Genomic DNA, 20,766 nt, shown 5'->3' with positions numbered 1-20,766 from the left:
AAATCAATGGAAAAAAATATCTTTGGGTGAGGATTAATAACAATAAAAACACTTAGACATGAGATTGCAGGAAAAAAATTTCAATATATATGAAAGAAGGCTAATACTTTAATATATGGAGAGTGTATAAAAATTAATAAGAAAAAACATTTTTAGAAAAATTGACAAAGTATATGCACAGATAATATACAAAAGAAAACATGATGTCTGAAAAATACTGGACTGGTGGGGATTTAAAAACTTGATAATGGCAAGAGTTACCCAGGTTATAGGGAAATAAATATGTTTATATGATTTTGGTAGTAGGATAAATTAATAGACCTTTTTGAGGTGGCTACCTAATATTTTCAAATTTTTAAATTTGCATACCCTTTTTGTTGTTATTGACAGTACTAGAGGCCCAGTGCACAAAATTCATGCACTGGGCAGAGTGTCCCTCAGCCCAGCCTTCACCCTCTCCAATCTGGGACCCCTCGGGGGATGTCCGACTTTCAGTCAGTGGCCTGGTCACCCCCAACTGCCCTCCCCTGAAGGCCTGGTTGCCCCCAACTGCCCTCCCCTGCTGCCCTGGTCACCCCTAACTGCCCTTCCCTGCTGGCCTGAGTCCCCCCAACTGCCCTCCCCTGCAGGCCATCTGTGGCGGTCATCTTGTGCCCAATGGGGCGGCCATCTTGTGAGAGGGCGTGACAATCAATTTGCATATTACCTCTTTATTATATAGGATTACAGATGTCCTCCATTTCCCCCCACCCTTTTTCACTCCACCCAGCCATTGTCATACCCCAGGCCTTTACCACACTACTGTCCATGTCCATGGGCTATGCATATATGCATATATGTTCTATGCTTAATCTCTTCCCAACCCCCAACCCCCTCCCCTCTGAGATCTGTCAGTCTGTTCCATGCGTCTATGCCTCTGGCCCTATTTTGTTCATCAGTTTATTGTGTTCATTAGATTCCACATATTAGATCTATGGTATTTGTCTTTCTCTGACTGGCTTTTTTTGCTTAGCATAATAATCTCCAAGTCCATCCATGCTGTTACAAAGGGTAAGAGATCCTTCTTTATTATAGCCACATAGCATTCCATGGTGAAAATCCACTACAGTTTGTTAATCTACTTATCTACTGATGGGCACTTGGGCTGTTTCCAGATCTTAACTATTGTAAATAACACTGCTATGAACATAGGGATACATATATTATTTCTGATTGGTGTTTCAGGATTCTTAGGATATACTACTAGAAGTGGGGTCACTGGGTCAAACGGCACTTCAATTTTTATTATTTTGAGGAGATTCTATACTGTTTTCCAGAATGGCTGCAGTAGTCTACATTCCCACAAGCAGTGTACTAGGGTTCCCTTTCTTCACATCCTTACCAGCACTTGTTTGTTGATTTACTGATAGTAGTCATTCTGGCAGGTATATGGTGATACCTCATTGTGTTTTAATTTGCATCTCTCTGATGATTAATGACATTGAACATTTTTTCATATGCCTATTGGCCATCTGAATGTCATCGTTGGAGAAGTGTCTATTTGGGTCCTCTGTCTATTTTTAAATTATATTATTTGTCTTCCTAGTGTTGAGTTGAATGAGTGCTTTATATATTTTGGAAATTAACCATTATCAGAGATGTATCATTGGTGAATATGTTCTCCCATACCATGGGTTCCCCTTTCATTTTGTTGATGGTTTCTTTTGCTGAGCAGAAGCTTTTTACTTTGATATAGTCCCATTTGTTTATTTTTTTTCTTGCCCTAAGATATGTATTTGTGAAAATACTTCTAGTTTATTGTCTGAGATTTCCCTGCATATATCTTCTTCCAGGCTTTTTATGGTTTCACAACTTAAATTTAAGACTTTTACCTATTCTGAGTTTATTCTGTGTATAGTATAAGTTGGTGGTTTAGTTTCTTTTTTTTTTTGCATGTACCTGTCCAATTTTCTCAAAACAATTTATTGAAGAGACTGTCTTTACTCCATTGTGTGCTCTTGCCTCTTTTGTGTAGTATTACTTGACCATAAAGATGTGGGTTGATTTCTGGGCCCTGTATTCTATTCCATTGGTCTATATGCCTGTTCTTGTGTCGGTAATAGGCTGCTCTGATTGCAGTGACTTTGTAGTATGGTTTGATATCTGGTATTGTGACTCCCCCATTTTTTCTTCTCAAGATTACTGTGACTGTTGGTGGTCTTTTTTGCTTTTATATAAATTTTTGGAATATTTGTTTTAGATCTGTGAAATATGCCGTTGATTTTTGTGTGTGTTTTTTGTTTGTTTGTTTGTTTGTTTTTGTTAATCCTCATTCGAGGATATTTTTTCCATTGATTTTTAGAGAGTGGAAGGGAGGGAGGGAGGTGGAGAGAGAGAAAGGAACATTGATTGAGAGAGACACACCAGGGCGGGTGATCGAATGTGCAATCCAGCTATGTGCCCTTGAACCCACGACCCTTCAGTGCATTGGCTGATGCTTTAACCACTGAGCAACACCAGCCAGGGTGCCATTCATTTTTTAACAGGGTTTGCTTTGAATCTATAGATTGCTTTGGGTTATATATATGTTTTAATAATGTTAATTCTTCCAATCCATGAATACAGTATATGCTTCCACTTGTTTGTATCTTTCTCGATTTGTTTTGCAATCTCCTATAGTGTTCTGACTACAGGTCTTTTACCTCCATTAAGTTTATTCCTAGATATCTTTTTTTTTCTTGCAAAGGTAAATAGGATTGTATTTTTAGTTTCTCTTTCTGAGAGTTCATTGCTGGTGTATAAAAATGCCATCAATTTCTGCATGTTAATTTTCTTTCATATTAATTTGCCGAATTCATTTATTAAATCTATCAATTTTCAGTGGAGTCTTCAGGGTTTTCTAATACAATTTCATGTCATGTGCTCATAATACAGTTTAACTTCCTCCTTTCCAAATTGGGTGCCTTTTCATTTTTTGTCTGATCACTTTGGCTAGGATTTCCAGTACTATGTTGAATAAGAGTAGTGAAAGTGAACATCCTGTCTTATTCCTGATCTTAAAGGAAACACTTTTAGTTTTTGCAATTGAGTATGATGTTGGCTATAAGTTTGTCATACATGGCCATTGTTACATTGATACATGACCCCTCTATTCCCACTTTGCTGAGAGTTTTTTTTTAATCAAAAATGGGTCCTGGATTTTGTCAAATGCTTTTTCTGTGTCTTTTGATTTGATTATGTGATTTTTATACTTCATTTTGTTTATGTGATATATCATGTTTATTGATTTGTGAGTATTATACCAGCCTTGAATCCCCCAAATAAATCCCACTTGGCCATGCTGTATGATCTTTTTAATGTATTGCTGGATCCGATTTGCTAATATTTGCTGAGGATTTTAGCATCTTTATTCATCAAGGATATTGGCCTATAATATATTCTCTCTGTGTATTGTCTTTATCTGGTTTTGGAATTAGGATAATGCTAGTCTTGTTAAAATAGTGTGGCCTTAGCCAGTTTTGCTAAGTGTTTAGAGCATTGGCCCAAGGACTGAAAGGTCACAGATTCGATTTTGGTCAAGGGCATATACCTCGGTTGCAGGCTCAATCACTGGCCCGGGTCAGTGGGGAGGCAACCAATCAATGTGTCTCTCTCACATGGATGTTTCTCTTTGTCTCTCCCCTGCCCTTCCACTCTTTTTAAAAATCAATGGGAAAAATATCCTCAGGTAAGGATTAACAATAACAACAAAGAAAAGAATGTGGATGTCTTCCCTCCTCTTGAATTTTTTGGAGTAGTTTGAGGAGGATAGGTGTTAGTTCTTCTTTGAATGTTTCATGAAACTTGCTGTGAAGCCTTCTAGTCCAGTACATTTGTTTTCTGGGAGTTTTTTAAATTACTGCTTCAATTTCATTAGGTGTTATCAGCCTATTAAGGTGTTCTGATTCTTCCTGATTGAGTTTTTGCGTGTTTCTAGGAATTTGTCCATTTTGCCTAATTTGTCCAATTTGTTGACATATAGTTGTTCATGGTATTTTCTTACAATCCTTTGTATTTCTGTGATGTCAGTTGTTACTTTGCCTCTTTCACTTACGGATTTTACTTGGGCCCTCTGTCTTTGGTTCTTGATGAGTCTGGCTAAAGGTTCATCAATCTTGTTTATTTTTTTCCAAGACCCAGTTCTTTGTTTCATTGATCTTTAGTATAGTTTTTTTCATTATTATTATTCTCTATGATATTTATTTTCAGGCTGATTTTTATTATTTCCTTCCTTCTACTTACTTTGGGTTTTTCTTGTTGTTCTCTTTCTAGTTCTTTTATTTGTAGGGTTAGATATAGTTCACTAGAGACTCTCTTGTTTCTTGAGGTAGGCCTGTGATGCTATGAACTTCCCTCTCAGGACTGCTTTTACTGTCCCATAGATTTTGGGTTGTTGTGTGTTCATTTTCATTTGTTTCCAGGAAGTTTTTTATTTCTTCTTGGATCTTATTGGTAATGCATTCATTGTTTAATAATGTGTTATTTAGCCTCCATGTGTTTGAATGTTTTTGAGTATTTCAATTTTAGTTGATTTCTAGTTTTTTGCCATTGTGATCTGAAAAGATGATTGATACAATGTTCTTGAACTTATAGAGACTTATTTTGTGTTCTAACATGTGGTCTATATTTGAGAGTGTCCCATGTACACTTGAGATGAATGTATATTCTGCAGCTTTGGCATGAAATGTTCTGTAAATGTCAATTAAATTATCTGATCTAGAGTGTCATTTAAGGTTGCAGTTTCATTGTTGATTTTTTTTTTTGGAAGATCTATCCAGTGATGTTGGTGGAGTGTTAAAGTCCCCTACAATGACTGTAGAGCTGTCAGTCTTTCCCTTAAAGTTCTCCAAGAGTTTTTACATATATATATTTATGTGATCCTATTTGGGCGCATACATGTTTACCAGGGTTATATCCTCTTGTTGGATCAATCCTTTAGTATTATGTAGTGACCTTTTTTGTCTCTTGCTATGGCCTTTGCTTTGAAGTCTATTTTGTCAGATATAGTATTTCTACCCTTCCATTTTTTTTTTCATTTCCATTTGCATCAAAAAATTCTTTCCATTTCTTCACTTTCATTCTGTGTGAGTCTTTTGTTCTGAGGTGGGTCTCTTGTAGGCAGCATATATATAGGTCATATTTTCTTATCCATTCTTATCCCTATGTCTTTTGATTGGAGCATTTAATCCATTTACATTTAAGGTTATTATTGATAGGTACTTATTTATTGCTGTTTTTATTCTTTATGCTTATGTTCCTCTCTCTGTATAAATTTCTTCTTCTTCTTACAGCAGTCCGTTTAACACATCTTATATGCTGGTTTTGTGGCAATAAACTCCTTTAGCCTGTTTGTTTGTTTGTGGATCTCTTTTATTTCACCTTCAATTTGAATGATAACCTTCCTTGATTTCAGATCCTTGCTTTTTATTACTTTGAATACTTCATGCCATTCCCTCTTGGCCTATAGTGTTTCTGTTGAGAAATCAGCTGACTTCATTATGGGATTTCCCTTGTAGGTAACTTTTTTAAAAATATATATATTTTATTGATTTTTTTACAGAAAGGAATGGAGAGGGATAGAGAGTTAGAAACATCGATGAGAGAGAAACATCGATCAGCTGCCTCCTGCACACTCCCTACTGGGTATGTGCCCGCAACCAAGGTACATGCCCTTGACCGGAATCGAACCTGGGACCCTTGAGACCACCGGCCGATGCTCTATCCACTGAGCCAAACCGGTTAGGGCTCTTTTAGGTAACTTAATCTCTCTTGATGCCCTGAAGATTCTCTCTTTGTCTTTCATGTTTGCCATTTTTAACTGTGGTGTGTCTTTCAGTTCATCTTAATTGGGACTCTGTGTGCTTCCTGAACTTGGGTGACATTTTCCTTCACCAGGATATGGAAGTTTTCTGTCCATAATTCTTTAAACAGATTCTCTGTCCCCCACTCCCTTTTTCTCCTCTGATACCCCTATGTAGATCTTGTTACATTTCATGTTGTTCCAAAGTTCTCTTAAACTATTCTTCTGCTTTTTAATTATTTTTTTTCTTTTTTCTGCTCTGATTGAGTGATTCTATCTTGTCTTTTGATTCACTGATTTGGTCCTCTGCTTTGTTCAGCCTACTCGTTTTTCCTTCCAATGTATTCTTTTTTTATATATATTTTTATTGATTTCAGAGAGGAAGGAAGAGGGAAAGAGAGATAGAAACATCAATGATGAGAGAGAATCATTTATTGGCTGCTTCCTGCACATGCCTGTGCCCTGACTGGGAATTGAACTGTGACCTCCTAGTTCATGGATTGATGCTCAACCACTGAGGCATGCTGGCCAGGCATTCCAGTGTGTGCTCCATGTCAGATATGGTATTCTTTATTTTCAACTGGTTATTGTTCATAGTTTCTATATCCTTTTCATGCTTTTGAGCATCTTTATAACCATTACTTTGAAACCTGTTTCTGATACATTGCTTGCCTCCATTTCATTTAGGTCTTTTTCTGGAGATTCCTCCTGTTCTTCCATTTGGGGCCTGATTATTTGTCTCCCCATTGTGGCTATCTCCTTGTGTTTGCTTCTATGTGTTGGGTTCAGTGACACAATTGTTAACTCTTTAGGCTGGGTGTCTATAAAGGTAAACCTTGATCACCATATATGAGATTCTGTAGGGCCTACCTCCCTAGGCATGGTTGTTACCAGCAAGGTCTGGAGCCTGTTGGGATCCCCACTCTGGTGTGCCATTTATGTGTGTAGTTTGGTTGAACTCTGGTGTAGTCTGAAGCCCACCACTTATTGTGTTGGTTCTGGGTCCTTTTGGGTGGGTATCAGATGCAGGTTGCTGTCAGACTTTGTGTGTAACTGGCCCTGGGCTACCAGTCTGTAGTTACCACTCTGTTTACTGTTTATGTCTGTTCTACTAGATCTGTGCATGTGTGGGAGGGGCTAATCTGTGTATATGGGGTTGGCTTCTTCCAGCTTTAGTCTGGGGGAAAATCTGTGGTCAGACTTGAGTTTCCTGGAGTTCCTCCTCTACCTATCAGCTACTCTGCCTCCCCGCTGAGGTTGCCAGGCCTTCCTCCAGAGCTTTCTGGAGAGGGTAGACCCAGGCTAGCCTAGCTCAGGCTAGTGGACCCCTTGTTTGGGGATTATGAATTCAGGCACTCAATGAAGGGAAATTAGTCCCTGCTTCAAAGCCAAACTCTTCAGGCTTTGTCAGAGTATCCATCTCTAGTTCCCCTTAAGGTGGCTTGCTGCAGGTTTATGTTGGGTCTAGCCTATAGTATCCTCTGCAAGAGCAGGTTCAGCTTCCCTGAGCTCAGGGGCATTGATCAAGAGAGTCTCCTATTGAGGTTGTTGCCAGCTCAGCCCACAGGAGGGGGCTAAGCACTTCCTCCCAGTCATAGACAATAACCTCCAAGTGTCTCACTTTTTGAATGGCCCGCTCTGAGCCACTCTCCTGTCCCCTACAGAACTGCACCCAGCAGGGGTATCTGGAACTTTACAGGGCTGAACCAAACAGTCTCCTTTTTGGGTGCGGTTCCCACAGCCTGCAGGAATGGGTGACGGGCACTACCTTTCTTTCTCGGGACAATGACTTGGAATTCGCAGGAAGCTTGGATCTGCCTCTCCACAATGAAGTCACAGAGTTCAGCACTCATCTATCTGTGTCCCTGACAGAAGTCTCCCTGCAGACACCATCCAAAAATCCCAGCTCTGTATAGCACTGGTGCCCCTGTACTACCCAACCAAGAAGGAGGGTACGGAAAATCAGCCCTAGAAACCAAGATAGCGGCATAGGTAAACACCAGAAATTGCTGCCTCGCACAACCACTTCAAAAATACAACTAAAAGACAAAACGAACATCATCCAGAATTACTATGCTTCATTATGTCAAATTAAAATTTTATGCAGGCAAATTACCACCTGTGATATTTACATAAGATCAACAACAAGTATATATTTACATAAGAAAATAATAACAAGGAGATAAAGTAAAGAATCAACTTTTATTGTTAACAGCTGAAATTTGAAGACATCTCAAAACAAGTATTTTGGCCACATTCATATTGTATTGGTATTATGTCCATGGACAAATATAATACACTTATTAGTAGAAAAAAATGTTTTTCTACCCTTTATACTCTCGTTGAAATTTATTTCTAACAATACAGTACAGGATAGAGACCAAGATGGCGGCATAGGTAAACACCGGAGACTGCTGCCGCAAACAACCACTTCAAAAATACAACTAAAAGACGGAACGGACATCACCCAGAACCACAGGAAGGCTGGCTGAGGAGAGACTCTTCAACTAGAAGGAAAAATAACAGCACACCGAGGCTCAGAGGAGGCGCAGTGTGGAAAATACTCAGGTGCGGAGGTGCGCGCGCAAAGCGGGCTGGTGGCTGAGAGCGCGGTTGTCGTTTTCGGTCAGGGGGGAGTCTCAGACTCTGAGCTCCAGATACGGGCGAATCGCTGGGGACTCAAACGGGAGAAGCGGGAGTGTCTGGCATCAGTTGGAAGGCAGCTTTCCCTCCGAGGTTTGCAGCGGTTCCTGGGGTTCTGAGAAGCAGAGCCTCTGGGAACGGGACTGAGAGGGGCCATTACCGCTCCCTCCGCCCGCCCTGCCCTGTTGATCCCGCCCCGCCCAAGCCCTGCGCAGAGCCATTTGCCAGATCGCCTCAGGCAAAGGCTAGATTAGCACCTCCCCAGAGGACAGAAGTTTTCCGCGGCAGACACAGCTGATTCACACAGCCAGTCGGCCTGGTGGTCAAATCCCTCTAGTATTAACTACAACAATCAAGGCTCAACTAGAACAAGACTGCGCACAAAGACCACTAGGGGGTGCACCAAGAAAGCATAAAAAATGCGGAGACAAAAAAACATGACAGAAATGGAGGATATAGAGCTAAAAAACGCAATTTTGAGGGCTTGCAATAAACTTTTGGAGAGCTTCACGAAAACTAATGAGACCCTCGATGCTATGATAAAGAAACTAGAAATTAAGCATACACGCTCTGAAATAAAGAATATTACACCCAATAGCAGACCAGAGGAGCGCAAGAATCAAGTCAAAGATTTGAAATGCGAAGAAGCAAAAAACACCCAACCGGAAAAGCAAAATGAAAAAAGAATCCAAAAATACGAAGATAGTGTAAGGAGCCTCTGGGACAGCTTCAAGCGTACCAACATCCGAATTATAGGGGTGCCAGAAGATGAGAGAGAGCAAGATATTGAAAACCTATTTGAAGAAATAATGACAGAAAACTTCCCCTACCTGGTGAAAGAAATAGACTTACAAGTCCAGGAAGCGCAGAGAACCCCAAACAAAAGGAATCCAAAGAGGACCACACCAAGACACATCATAATTAAAATGCCAAGAGCAAAAGACAAAGAGAGAATCTTAAAAGCAGCAAGAGAAAAAAAGTCAGTTACCTATAAGGGAGTACCCATACGACTGTCAGCTGATTTCTCAACAGAAACTTTGCAGGCCAGAAGGGAGTGGCAAGAAATATTCAAAGTGATGAATAGCAAGAACCTACAACCAAGATTACTTTATCCAGCAAAGCTATCATTCAGAATTGAAGGTCAGATAAAGAGCTTCACAGATAAGGAAAAGCTAAAGGAGTTCATCACCACCAAACCAGTATTATATGAAATGCTGAAAGGTATCCTTTAAGAAGAGGAAGAAGAAGAAAAAGGTAAAGATACAAATTATGAACAACAAATACACATCTATCAACAAGTGAATCTAAAAATCAAGTGAATAAATAATCTGATGAACAGTATGAACTGGTGATTGCAATAGAATCAGGGACATAGTAAGGGAATGGACTGACTATTCTTGGGGGGGGGGAAAGGGGTTTGGGGGGTGCGGGAAGAGACTGGAAAAAAATTGTACATCTATGGAGGAGGACGGGGGGGGGGGTCAGGGCAGAGGGTAGGGTGGGAATCGGGTGGAGGGGAGCTATGGGGGAAAAAAGAGGAACAGCTGTAATAATCTGAACAATAAAGATTTAATTTAAAAAAAGAAAAAAGAAAAAGAAAATCAGCCCTGTGTAGGATTCCTATCTCTCCATGTGGCTGGTCTCAACAAAAGTGGGGTCCAAATTCCCAGCTCTGCTCGGGGTCCAAACCCTGCAGTTCAGATCAAGAATCCCAGACCTGTGCTGCTCCCAGGCTATGTGGCCAAACCAGCAGGATGGGGAAGTCTGCGTGGTTCCATATATGGAGGGAGGAGCTCTGACCTTGCACTCAGGTGGGAAAGACTATTTTTTTATTTCAAGATACACAGTTTATCACTGACTGGGTTTCTGTCAAATGACTTTCTAGAAAGTAGAGAGTCCTTCAAAGTTACTGTTGGTTGTAGCCCCCAGATCTGTCTTTTGCTGGAGCCAAAGACAGCTGTGCAACCTCTCTAGCGATAGGAGTCTGGAGCGAACTTCTCAGGCTGGGGCTGCTTGCAGTAGGAGTGCTTGTTCACTGGGACGATGTGACCCAGGCAAACAAAATCTCCCTGATTCCCTCTACCTGATGCTCTGTGGGCTCTTCTGTTCATCTCTGTTGCTTTTGGTTGGGGATCCCTGCATGGGGATCCCAGGGGGAGGGAGCTTTGTAGCCAGAATATCCCTCTGGCCACTTAGCCGCTGCACCTGCTAGAGGGGGCTTTCGCTTTCTGCATCTCCGTTCCTCTTACAAGTCTCTACATGGCTTCTTCATTGTTCCTTAAATATTACATTTTAGATCAGTTATACTTCAATTGCTCAATAGTTTAGCTGTAAATCCAGTCCATGGCTGGGAGCAACTGCAGGCAGCCTCCAGCTGCTCTGTAGCTGTTTTGAACCTAAATTTGCATACCCTTTAATCAAGAAATGCAGATTTTGGAAATTAATCCCAAGGATCTAATTTGGTATATATCCGTAAACAAGATATTTTTTTAATATTTAGAAATTATTAAGAAGGTTTCATTGTTTGATTAATCATTCCATCTACATGATGGGTCACTGTGAAACAATCACAATGGCTGGTAGACCTATTTTACCTAATAATAATGATAATACTAATAATAGCTTATAGCGATTGAGCCCTAAATGGCATTATTCTAAGGGCTTTACATACATTAAAATACTCCCCCCCCCCCCCCCCCAACACACACACACAAACTAGAAGAATGGGAAGGGACTATAGAGAAAACTTGCTTTCTCTCTACCTATACAATTCTGTATTATATGAATTCTTAATAAGATTTGTGAATTACTTCTATGATAATCAGTAATAATGATATCATTTTGAAGTTACTCTTTTATAAAATTATAATATATACTATTAAACCCCATTTTACTTGAGACTCTGTGCTGTATTGGAGCTCCTCCTAGGCTTGCAGAAGCTGATTCTATGCAACTTTTCCCAGCATGGCTATCAGTGACTTCACACAGGCAAATTGAAATTGGCTATGGCAGGATTACTTACACCATGAAAATTGGCAAACAAAACAAATCAGGGCCCTTTTTTATAAAACACAGTCCTGGTTTACCAGCACACCATTGATAGTGAGCCTCAGAGAGTTCTCACCATTTTTCCCTTTCTCTCTCCTTCCCTGCCTCCTTCCTCCCTGCCTTCCTCTTTTCTTCCCTTCCTCATACCTCTTAGATATGTTTTAGATATTTACTGATTTTATGGAGTTAGAATTAGCAGAGATAACAGTTATTAAACAACTGTATAAATAATTATATAGATATGTTATGATAAATGCTAAAAATGGGGAGAAATAAATAGAAAATGACATGAGAGTTTATTAAAGGGAGATCTACTCTTGTCTGAGTTAGCAAAGACTTTTGGGTATTGTTGTTTGTTTTAATTAAAATTGAATAGTTATATTCAATCTTTTCATCTTTTAATTAATCTATTTTTTGGTATTTTACTCACTAACCAGAATGTAATAGAGATGAATGTTCTTTATTATTTTTTCTGGAAGATAATACTTTTTTGAGTATGTGGATGTTGATACTTAAATGTAATAGTCTGATCCTTGCACATTATCTGTTCTCCACATTTATTGTTATCTGTAGAAGGCACTATGCATAAGTAACTCGACATGACTGGTAATATTTTCATCGGCATTTTAAAAGTGCACAAGGAGGTAAAAGTTGGTTTAGTGGTTGATGTTTTTTAAATTATTTGACAAACTTTAGTGCTTTCTCATGTTATAGGAATTTATACAAAAATACTTTTCTCAGTTTGATCTATCTAAGAATAGAAATCCCAAGCTTGTAAATTTTCAGATGCATTTAGTTTTCTACATGTTTTTTCTTCCCTCTCCTTGGCTCTAGAAGTTTTTTTTTTATAACTCTTTCCTCTAATAATCAGGCTCAGTCTCAAGGAGCAATTACATTTAAGATCATACCCAGCATCAAAGAGGAGACACCATCTAAAGAAGGCAAGGTAATTATTACTTTAAAATCTTTCCTGTGGAGGGTGAGGGGGCTAATGTGTTTTTCATCTACTACATATCTTCTTTGTCATGACAAGTTTATTTTAATATTCTTTTTTAAAATTGTTCTTAAATCAGAGTTAGAAGAATGTTGGCCATTTGATATTTTTTATATTTATTCATTTTAAATAAAACTTTCTTCCAGATGTTTATCAAAGCCCTCTTTGACTATGACCCTAATGAGGATAAAGCAATTCCATGTAAGGAAGCTGGGCTTTCTTTCAAAAAGGGAGATATTCTTCAGATTATGAGCCAAGATGATGCAATGTGGTGGCAAGCGAAGCATGAAGGTGATGCCAATCCCAGGGCAGGCTTGATTCCTTCGAAGCACTTCCAGGAAAGGTGAGCTACTGGCACGTAATGATGGCCTTTCTTCAACTGACCTTTTGTTCTCTGCAAAATATCACTCAAGCATAGTTGTGATAAAATAAGCACTAAAATCTTGCCTTAGAGTCCTTTATCCCTCAGATTTGGATTTCTGTTTTGTCTGAGTATGAATAATGACCAAAAATAATATGACAGTACCAGATCATATTTGGTTTTTGTTATGAAGCAAATGGAAAATCACACATTAATATCTGAAACTGTATTGATGTGAAAGATGGCAAAAATAAGAGTGATTTTGGAGTGGGGATAATTTATAAAAATTTGAAATCAGAGAATTCAGTTCTTAATTTGAGTAGATTGCATTGTGTTCATTTCCCCCTAACTTTCCAGCTCTTTCTTAAGACTTTTAATATTTTGGTGTTATATTAACCTTGGATCTGCACTGAAAATTGATAGGCATATTGACCTTCTTTTCCTCCCAGGAGATTGGCTCTGAGACGACCAGAAATAATAGTTCAGCCCCTGAAAATTTCCAACAGGAAATCATGTAAGTTTGTTAATAAGAATGCAGACTAACCAAATCTTGGTATTTATTTTTGATTATTAAAGCAGGTATTTGTAGTAGAATGACAGATCATATTACCTTCTGATAGTTTTTGGATCATTTAAAATAGATTAAAATGAATCTTTTGAAGAAAGGGGTGTTAGGAGTAATTTGTAATAAATCCATGGCTCTTTAAGAAAAGGACTAATAACTACTGCTCTTTTTGAATTCTGAATTTAGGTATTTTATTTCTCCAAAGCCAGGAGGTTTGGGTAAGATATTTCTTGGTAAAGATTAGGGGAAAAATTCATCACATTCTTGGACACAATAGCAGTTGCGCCTAAGAACAATTAATTGTTCTTCCTCTTGGTTACCCAGAAATCATAGTAACTCTGATCTTTTACTTGTCTGTTTGGAATTATTACCAGACTAAATTAAAATAAAATAAGAGTAAGAAAAAAAATGACATAAGATAACTGAAAAATATAGTGTAGATTTAGGTGCCTTTTTTTCAGCCCACCTTTCTCTCCCTTCCCTTTACTTCTTAACTCTAAAGTCCCCCATCCCAGAAATTTTCTACTTCAGCTCTTCTAAATGTTTAAGGTATTTTAAGAGTTAAAAAAATATCCCTTTGTTTTCAGCATGGAAATTGTACATTAAAAGGCAAATGAAAAAAATAAATGGTCCTGGAATTTTACACCAACATCTGTTTTTAGTATTGTTGCATTTTTCACATCTCCTGTTATTTCTGTCAGTTTGTAGAAGCTTATAGCCCAGGAATTACATCATTAGAGAGCCAAACTACAGTCAGTATAAATCTCCCAAGCAAGCAAATACTTCAAGTGCAGCACTGATTCAAAAGCCTGCTTGTTCTTGCTCTGCTAAGTCTGAGCAGAAAGAAAAAAACAAACTTGTTGTAGAATGTCACATGTATTGTGACATCAGAAACTTAAAGTTGAATTAGAACGATGCCTTATTTTAAAGTGTGATGAATTTTCACTGACAACTCACCCAGTTGAAAGGACCTTTGAGACATCCATCTCAGTTGCTCTGTGAGAAGTTTAAATTTGGGGCTGCACATTTCTAATATATCTGGTGCATATGGGATAAAATATGTATAACTTAAAAATGAAATTAATGTGATTCTCTTTGAATCTGAATCCATACTCAAATTAGTGCAATTTGATATAATTACAAATTTTCATTTATTTAAAAATGTTGATAAATATTTCTTTGAAGAACTATGTAAGTTGAATAGGTTGTCTTTATAGTACATTTCCCAAACTGGTTTCAGTATAGATGTGCACGAATGTGAGGTGGGGTGTGTGTGTGTGTGTGTGTTTAAGAAATAATTGTAATGGAGGCTTTTTCTGTGTTAATTTGTGTAAATTTTTATATTGATACTTCAGTATTTGAATTTGAGAAATATTTATTTAAGGATTTATTTTTACTGAAATGTCCTCATTTGGATGTTTTAGTATTTTTCTCTCTTTTTTTGCCTCTTTAATATTACTTAAAAATATTTACTGATCCTCCTTTAACCCTTTCTTCCTTATGTTTTTTTCTTTTCTTTATCTCTTTCCTATTTTTATTTTTTACTAAACTCTCATTCACTGAGAAATGCATTGTTTGTTCTCATATATGAATGTTATTTATTTTGAATAGAAATAAATCTGGTCAATATTATCTCAGTTAAATCACGAGTGTATAATATATATGGCCATGTTCAGAGACAGTATATTTTTTATGAAAACTAAATAGAAAGCTAATAACTTTATTCTAAAATAATTAAAATTCATTTTTTATGAGCATTTTTAGTTATTAATAGATATTACCAAATTGCCTTCAGTGAGATTGTACTAGGTAACAATACCATCCACAGTGTATGACCATCATTAATTCATTCATTCATTCAAATGGCTTGCCATTGGCCAGGTCGGGCAGAGGGTACATGATGCGTCCCTCTGCAACTCCCAGGCCCTTATAATCTTAGCATCTTCATTGTTTCTTTTCTTTCCTGTCTCATCTTCTTTAGCATGAATAAATACAGTGTTTCAGAACAGTGTCTGATATAATTCACATAAAATCCACTGTTTTAAAGCGTACCACTAGTAGCTTTCAGTACACTTACAAGGTTATGCAACCAGCACCATTATTTAGTTCCAGAACATTTTCACCACCCCCAAAAGAAACCCCATTAGCAGTCACTTCCCATGATTTCCTGCCTCTAGCCCATGGCAAACATTAATCTATTTTCTGCTCTATGAATTTGCCTATTCTGGACATTTCATATAGATGGAATCATATAACATATGACCTTTTATAACTGACTTTTTTCATTTAGCGTAATGTGTTCAAGGTTCATTCATATTGTGGCATGGGTCAGTACTTAATTTCTTTTTATGGCTGAACAATATTCCAGTGTATGGCTGTATCACACTTAGTTTAACCATTCATCAGTTAATGGGCATTTGGGTTGTTTACACCTTTTGGCTATTAGGAACAATGCTGCTATGAACATTCATGTTTGACTTTTTTGTGAGGACACATGCTTTAATTTCTCATGGGAATATACCTACAATGCCCTACCAAAGTTACACATGGTAACTATACATTTAACTTTTTGAGAAATTGCCAAACTGTTTTCCATAGCAACTGCACCATGTCACATTTCATCAGCAATGTGTGAGGGTTCCAGCTTCTCCACATCCCTGTCAACAGTTGTTATTGTTTGTCTTTTTTATTATAGCCATCAGCGTGGGCATGAAGTGGGATCTTACTGTGTGTGTGTGTGTGTGTGTGTGTGTGTGTGTGTGTGTGTGTGTTTACTTTATTTTTATTGGTGACACTATTGCAGATGTCCCTATTTTGCCCACCTCCACCCAGCCCTCTCCCCCTTCCCTCTGGCCATCACCACACTGCTGTCTGTGTCTATGGGTTATGCATATGTGTTCTTTGGCTAATCTTCATTTGAAATTTTTGTTGTTGTTGTATGAGAACCCCTTAAACTCAAAAGTTATGCAATACTCATGGTACTGGTTTTGAACATTTTTAAAGGCATTTAAAAGCACTTTGTTTTGTAACCTGTGTATTTGATAGTGATATAACTAAATTTTGTAAAGGCCATATGACTCAACACTTCCTGCACTTCAACATTTGGCACTTAAATATTTGGAATAGGACATTCATGTCATCATGCCCTAGGTTAAATTATAGAATAAGGCTATGAAGAAAAACAAAGATGATATAAAATCTTTTATTTTTATGACTCTGAATAATAATTCATGAAGTAGGCTTTAAGAAAAGTGTACAATTTAATACAAAATGTCTAAAAGAATAATTTTGTTATGTTGGTGTTTACACATTTATAAAAAACTATTCATATTGATAAAAATTGTATAAGTGCACTTAAAACCTAGGAAGATATTGTTAAGCATTTAATTTAGAATAATGGCTTCAGTCAGGTAATAGTATATATCAAATTGGGCAGTTAACACTTTTCACAAAGTGGTTGCTTGTATTACTATGATTTTACTCTTTGATTTCACAGTGTATCGTTATAACTAAAGTTTGCATGGAGAAAAAGTTCATAGACGAGGGCTCTGGAACTATAGGGGTTCAGTTGATGTCAACATAGAAGTGAAAAAGGACTAGAGAATCTTAGTCCTAGTATTTTTCATTTAGATTTGTTCTGGAGTGCTGGATCCTAGCTCCATGATAAATAAAATCTGGAGCCGAGATAATGCCAATTTTAACACTGCCATCCTTATGCAAAGCTCTTAAGTGTGGGTGATGTTCATTTTTGCTGCTTGGTTATTTCCTCTCCTTATCTAATACATACCCAGAAAATAGGCTTCTCAAACAAACTAATTTGCCTTTTAAAAATGAAACATACTAGTACCTAACTAAAAACTAAAACTTAAACTCTTAAACATTCCTAAATCTTAGAAACTTGATATAGGGACTCATCTTCTCTTCCTCTTCTTCTTGTTTTTTTATTATTATTTTTTTATTTTTTGAAGAATTGCTTATTTAACAAAGAAATTATTAATAGAATTTTGTGCTCCCTTCTTCCCTCCTTTATGTAATGCTGGGCTCACACTAGTAGATTTATATTAGTAATAGAGACAGAAGAGCAGACCCAGAACTCTGATAGGTTTTCTTTGATATGACCAACTTTTAGAATATTATATGAAAGACACAGGTTAAGTGTTTTGGAAATGAGTAACAGTGTATCTTATGTCTTATGTAGCATATAGGAGTGGTTTTCATCACAAACTTGGCAGCTTGCAATTCATGTGTCGATATAAAGTATTCTGATTTTCTGCTAAAAGCTTATTTTTATAATTCAGTTGCATTTTTAAAGCAGTATTATATCACCTAATCTTTAAAAAGAAATATGCATTTTTGACTACTTGAAATGTTATTTATTTCCATTCTATTGAAATTGAAGTATTAAGTTAAGAATAGTCCTCCTAATAGCATAAATATTAATTGAACTTTAACTTCAATAGGCTGTAATTTATATTTAAATCCAGTTTATATGGTATTCAGAAAAGGCTCTTATTCATATAGTGTATTTTACAGCAGAATATTCAGATATGATATTTATAGTGCTTAGCTTTCTTTTTTTGTTATCAAGATATAAATATCTGAAAATTTCTAACACTGCTGATTGAGTATCAATTATAATTTTTTCTTTTACAAAATAGCTCTTATAGAATTCTTGTAACTTAAAAGAACAAAATGTACACCTTTTTGCCTTCTAAAGATGGTAAAAGCACACAAAATATTTTATTTTAGAATTTGTTTTAACCAGTTGTGATCGTTACCATGTGGGTAAAAAAGATCTTTTACTGCAGCCAAAGGGCCATTCAAAAAGGGTATAGCCAAGTTCATTCAAAGACAATCATTTTGTGGATTAAATATCACAATTTACTAACAACCGAATTTAAACACTGACTAAATGAATGAGTTCACTCTATGTGGAACCAATATCCTGGAAGGCCAACTATTTGCAAATAATACATATAACATTACTCTACAGGTTGTTAATACAACCTTCAAGTTGAGTAAGCTCCTTCCTCCTAGCATCTTAAATAATGTTTATTTAGTGTGTTCACCCACAAACTTAATTCATAAATTAAAAATTAAATCAGAAATTAACAAATAGAGTATATTAAACCTTTATGTGTGAAACATTGTCAAACATTTTCTTAATATTGGTGGGATTTTTTGTAGCAGAAACATATGGGGTTTTAGAAAATAGTAAAAGTATTTTTTCCCCCTAATACTAATTGATACTCTTTGGAGATGCCAATGTTTAGTTTGTGTGGAAAGAGGTGCAGATTAACTGAGCTGTTAATTGCATGTCTGATTGATTACTTAATGTCATGAGATTGAGGTGAAGGCCTTGCTAATGGTATTGCTCACTTTTTGTCTCAGTAAACTGTGTTCTTACATATATGAATATGTTGCTTGTAAAGCACTACCAGGGGATGTGATTTTAGCTTCTCCGTATGAAGGATTCTAGGTCGTACTGTCTCTTGCCTTTTGTCTGGGGATCCTGTGCAGTGTAGGTTAAGAGTTGATTAAGGTTAGGGGTCTGGTCAGTGTTCATGGATTATTGCAGACTTGTAGGGAAGATTGCAGTGCAGGGAGTATAAGAAAGCCATATCTAGGGTGGTGAGTTAACTTTGCCCCTATCACACCTACATAGACACCATTTCCCTACTTGTCCAGGATATCAGACATGTCTCCTTCAGAGTAATGTCCAGCAGCTTGGGAAAGCTCTCCTGCCCTGTCTTGCAGAGCTCATGAAATATTTTTCACGAGAGCTTTTCCACTACATTCTCTGAAGAGAACAAAATTGTTCTTTGTGACCTGTTGGCCTTTCTTTGCCTTTTATAATTTTACCATCCTGCTCTTCAGTGCTTGAAGATGTAGAGAGTGGATTCCTGATGAGGCTGGGGAGAGAAGCTGGCCCGGCCCCGCCCTCTTGTCAGGAGAAACATGTGAGAGGTTGAAGCTGCTGGGTTGGGGGGGCAAGAGGCTGGCCTGGTGGCAGGCAGTGGGAGTAAACAAGAAACTTAAAAGAAATGTATTTCCCTTGATTTCTCCCCTGTTGGGGTCCAGCCCCAGCAGGTCCAGGGGTTCCCAAAGGTGTGGACGGAGTCGGCGAAGAATGAAGGACATGGAGGCAGCGTTCAGTTGATCATCAGCCTAGCCAGGTTCTTTAGCCAGGTTCTCCAACCAGGTTCTGTCTTTTATTGTCTTGTTACATTTGTATTTATACCAGTTGATTTTAATCCTGTCAATTTCTATTCCAAAGGTTAGGGCGTTTCTTATCTCCATTCCAGGGAGTAAAGATTATGTAGCTTAAGGGTGATTGTTCGTAGTTAAAGTGATTAACTACCCGCCTGGCATTTAGTTAAGGGGTTTTATTCCCTCCCTAACTTCAGGGAAAAATCCCTACCTTGGGAAACAACCTTTCTCAGAGAGGTGACCTTGGTTAAAACACATAGTGCCAAGAAGGTGAGCAAACATATTAAGAACAGTATGCCATATACGCCAGGTCCCTTGAAACATATGCTGTGCAGATGTTTCTTCCCTGCAGCGACTGTGTCAAGCAGCAAGGATGGACCGGCTTCCGGCACTCCCCCATCTTTATTTTCCAGCTTGAAGTTGAAGAAATTAAAAGGCAATTTTGATGTGATAGTATTGCATAGTGATTGAAAACTCAAGTCTGGAGCCAGACTGCATGTGTCCAAATCCCAGTTTTGCCACTTCTAACACCTTCGTTTCTCTATATCTCTGATTCTGTAAAATGGGGAAAATAGTATTTGCCTCATAGAGTTGTTGGAGAATTAAATAAGTTTATGCATTTAATGTATACAGAAAAGTGCTTTAACATAGTAAGAATCATGCCCGCATCCCAACTCGCTTCCAAGATCAACCTTTTGTGTAGTTTTCCTCTTTGTTCAAATCGGTAAGTGTAAGGAAATGTTCATTTGCTTTTCCTACGGGATAACTGGTAATGTCCAAAGATACTTTGTATTGGAGATATGTATGTGTGTTTTATTAAGCTAAATACCATTGTCTTCCTACTTAAGTAATACATGGAGGAAATACTCTTTTTGAGGATTTGTGCGGTATATTCGTGACCTTTTCTTAGGATATGAAATACACATATACTATATGTAATGTAAATTAGAGATGTTTATTTTTATTGTGAGTTAATTTTGGTGTTTTAATTTTTGGTGTGTGTGTGTGTGTGTGTGTGTGTGTGTGTGTGTGTGAGTGTGTCTATGACATGACTTTTATCTGCTGTACATGGCACTGGTTTTTTAATCAATCTATCCTATTGTTCCTGTCAGAAAATATACTATTTA

General features: G+C 37.4%; 1 protein-coding gene across 3 annotated transcripts in view; it reads left to right on the top strand.

The window, feature by feature from the left end:
* The window catches only part of MPP7 (membrane protein, palmitoylated 7 (MAGUK p55 subfamily member 7)), a 273,826-nt gene that overhangs the window by 182,216 nt on the left and 70,844 nt on the right, over positions 1 to 20,766 (top strand). For all 3 annotated transcript variants that reach the window (XM_005876558.2, XM_005876556.2, XM_014547994.1), the window contains exons 8-10: positions 12,381 to 12,455; positions 12,650 to 12,846; positions 13,314 to 13,378. In XM_005876558.2, the coding sequence (XP_005876620.1) occupies positions 12,381 to 12,455; positions 12,650 to 12,846; positions 13,314 to 13,378 (337 nt within the window). The remainder of the gene's footprint in view (positions 1 to 12,380; positions 12,456 to 12,649; positions 12,847 to 13,313; positions 13,379 to 20,766) is intronic.

The sequence above is a fragment of the Myotis brandtii genome, unplaced genomic scaffold, assembly GCF_000412655.1.
Source record: "Myotis brandtii unplaced genomic scaffold, ASM41265v1 scaffold49, whole genome shotgun sequence".
Classification (NCBI taxonomy): domain Eukaryota; kingdom Metazoa; phylum Chordata; class Mammalia; order Chiroptera; family Vespertilionidae; genus Myotis; species Myotis brandtii.
The sequence above is the reverse complement of the archived record's forward strand: the minus strand, read 5'-3'. Positions and strand labels throughout refer to the sequence as shown.